We start from the raw sequence: 3,257 nt of genomic DNA, 5'->3' as shown, positions 1-3,257 counted from the left end.
TTTGTATATGTATAGCGAATTATACATATATATGTTTGCTATGGAGCACAATTATGCAAACTTTGCAATAGCATACAAATATGAATTTTGTGTTTGCTATATGTGAAAGTTGCTCTTTTATTTTCAACTGTAATATATTATATTTGTGGTATATTACACCAACACATACATTGTACGTATTTCAATTTAACATTTCGACAGAAGTGCATACTCTTTAATATTTCTTTTGTTCCTTTTTACTTGTCACTGTTTTTTTAAAGTCAAACAATATGAATTTTGATTAACATTTTAAAATGTATTTTTTCATCATCCACTTGTATAGTGGTCCATTGTGTGCATATTACTTTGTATAGTGGTCCATTGTGTTGTCGGTGACAAAGAAATTGTCTCACAACCTAAAGGTATCTTCCATCACAATGAATGGAATAAGTCAAGTTGTGTTATCGGTGACAAAGAAATTACCCTTCTTTTTTCTTTGCACCTTTCATCCACTTGTATAGTGGTCCATTGTGTGCATATTATTACACTGGAGTTTTTATAGTCTAGTCTTCATACTTTGTTGGTCACAAAGAAATTGCTTGGCAATAATTTACAATTTCAAATAAACAAGGTCCACATTTGTTAGGTAAAGTTTCATACTACAGTGGAGTTTTGAAGTCTAGTCTTCATACTTTGTCGATCGGTCACAAAGAAATTACTAAGATATAACCTTACATTACAATTTTAAATAAACAAGGCCCACAATTTGTTAGGTAAAAGTTTCATCTTATACCATTTTATTTAGTTTATCTTTATAAATTCAGTCTATTTCGATTGAGAAATAATATTTTTTTCCAAATGTGAGTTTTAATGGATATCAATAAAGTCAGTATGATATTTCAGGTCCAAATACCAATAACCATTAGGTGATTTAGTTCTTTTTGTAAAATTCTTGATTAAAAAAGATTTACTCAAGTAGAAATATTAATAAAATAATGGAGATAATAACACTACTCTCATAAAATTTGAAAAAGAAAAGAAAAAAGATATAAAAAAACTTTACCGTACAGACTTTGGAAAATCGAGATTATAACATCTTGTAATTCCTTATCTATATATCAGTAGAATATTTGAGCTCTACACTTGCAAAATTTAGAACATGGGGTCTACTCATATTGAATTGAATTATTGTTGTGGGGTCCACAGTAATATGAACACAATGGGACTGCTCAAAATACAAGTGGATGAAGCTGCAAAGAAAGACTATACCTTAGAAAATATCTTCGTTGGATCGAATTATTGCGAATTAATCTACTCGATATCCTGCACGTATGTACATTGGGGCATGACTTAATTCAAATTCATGGAAATTAAATTCTTCCATTGAGAGTAAAACAATTTCTAACAAAGGCTACTCAATATTCAAGCAAAGAGATGTGCATTGTTTGGGTTAAAAGCAAACTATTAAATTTTGGTTATTTTTTATTTGTTTTAAGATCAAGAATTAAAAATTTTGAAATATTAGTCTAGGCATGAGGTTGTTGGTGTTGTAATTGAGGTTGGAAGCAAGGTGGAGAAATTTAAGGTTGGAGACAAAGTAGGTGTTGGATGTATGGTAGGATCATGTAGAAAATGTGAGAATTGTAGCGTTGATCTCGAGAATTACTGTCCTCATCAGATTCCTACATACAACGGCTATAGCTTAGACGGAACCCTCACGTTTGGAGGTTACTCCGACATGATGGTATCACATGAGCATTTTGTAGTACATTGGCCTGAAAACTTGTCGATGGACGTTGCTCCGCTGTTATGTGCTGGAATTACTACTTATAGTCCTTTGGAATATTTTGGACTCGAAAAGCCTAGAATGCACATTGGTCTTGGAGGGCAAGGACATATGGCTGTTAAGTTCGCTAAGGCATTCAGAACCAAAGTGACTGTCATTAGTACATCTGGTAATAAGAAGCAAAAATCAATTGAGCGTTTGGGGGCAGACTCTTTCCTGATCAGTCGCGATCCTGAGCAGATGAAGGTGAATATAATAACTCGTTATCATTGAACTCTGTGATCATCTTATCTGAATGTTTAAACTGTTTGAGAGAGCACTTTTATTTAGTTAGTTATATATATAATAACTAGTCTTTGGGCACGCGCAACACGCGTGTACCCCATACGTCAATAAGTAAAAACTCTTATAAAGTTAAATAAATATTATTTTAAAATGTTGTACCAACTTAACCTTAGTGAATCCATCTTACTATTTTCTTCCTTTAAAAAACACGGGTAAAATTATAACATTACAATATTAGATCGTTCTTGTGCATAACTTTAAAACAATGAATCAAACCTTCCAAATATAATTTATAAAAAAGCACAAATTGTCGAATCGAATGAATTTGACTCATTTAATGTAAGGTAATCAATCTTAATCATTGTAGGACAATGTAGAAGTAATACTTGATATTTCTAACCTTATGAATTCATCTTCCTCAAAATTATTTTCGGTGTTTCTAAATAAAGTGAAGATGTTAAACTTGCTATACACTCTATTGTTAATCTCAGATCATAAATAGACTAATTTGAAAAAATATATTAATTATCAAAATCTTACTAACAAACAATAGAAGATGGAAAAAGAGAAGAAAAGAAGGAACTTTAGCATAGGAGTACGTAGATCTGCTAGTGGAAGAATCCAAGATGACAAATTCGTATTTGGTAATGGTATATATTGATTTAGCTGCAACTCTTCATATTCTTTAATTTAAGATTTAAAAGGGGGAAAACCTTGATTCATGTACTTATTTAAGAACAATTATTCAATTTTAACTATTTTACCAATTACAGATGACTCTTAAAATTCTAGAAATCATAATTGACTCTTGTTCTTCTACATAACCTTTCTAATAAAGAACTTACCATTCAAAAAATAATTAAAATATTATTATTTAATATTTAATTAATTAAATGTTTAATTTAGCTTAGGGGTAAAATGATAATTTAACTTTTCATATTTGGAGTTTTTCACTTTGAATAATATTTATTTATTATTGCAAAAAGTATTCATACTACCTATATTTAAAGAGTTGAAAATTTAAAAGAAACGTGCCTGATAAATGGAAAAAGACAAATATGAATAAAAAATAAAATAAGTAATTCCATGGTATAAAAATCAAACGTTTTCAACAAAAAAATAAATAAAAATGAAATAGAAATGAAAAAAAAAAAGAAAAAGAGAAAGACAGTCTTAAAATTAAAATAACAATTACCTAGAGATTCAA

General features: G+C 29.5%; 1 protein-coding gene across 1 annotated transcript in view; it reads left to right on the top strand.

The window, feature by feature from the left end:
* Positions 1-2,086, top strand: part of LOC102581912 (8-hydroxygeraniol dehydrogenase-like) — a 2,978-nt gene extending 892 nt beyond the window's left edge. The window contains exon 2 of the mRNA XM_006359511.2: positions 1,505-2,086. Coding sequence (XP_006359573.1) covers positions 1,505-2,038 — 534 coding nt within the window. The 3' untranslated portion in view covers positions 2,039-2,086. The remainder of the gene's footprint in view (positions 1-1,504) is intronic.
* The last annotated feature ends 1,171 nt before the right edge of the window (positions 2,087-3,257 follow it).

Source organism: Solanum tuberosum, unplaced genomic scaffold (assembly GCF_000226075.1).
Source record: "Solanum tuberosum cultivar DM 1-3 516 R44 unplaced genomic scaffold, SolTub_3.0 scf00301, whole genome shotgun sequence".
Taxonomy (NCBI): Eukaryota; Viridiplantae; Streptophyta; class Magnoliopsida; order Solanales; family Solanaceae; genus Solanum; species Solanum tuberosum.
This window is presented reverse-complemented; position numbering and strand designations above follow the sequence as displayed.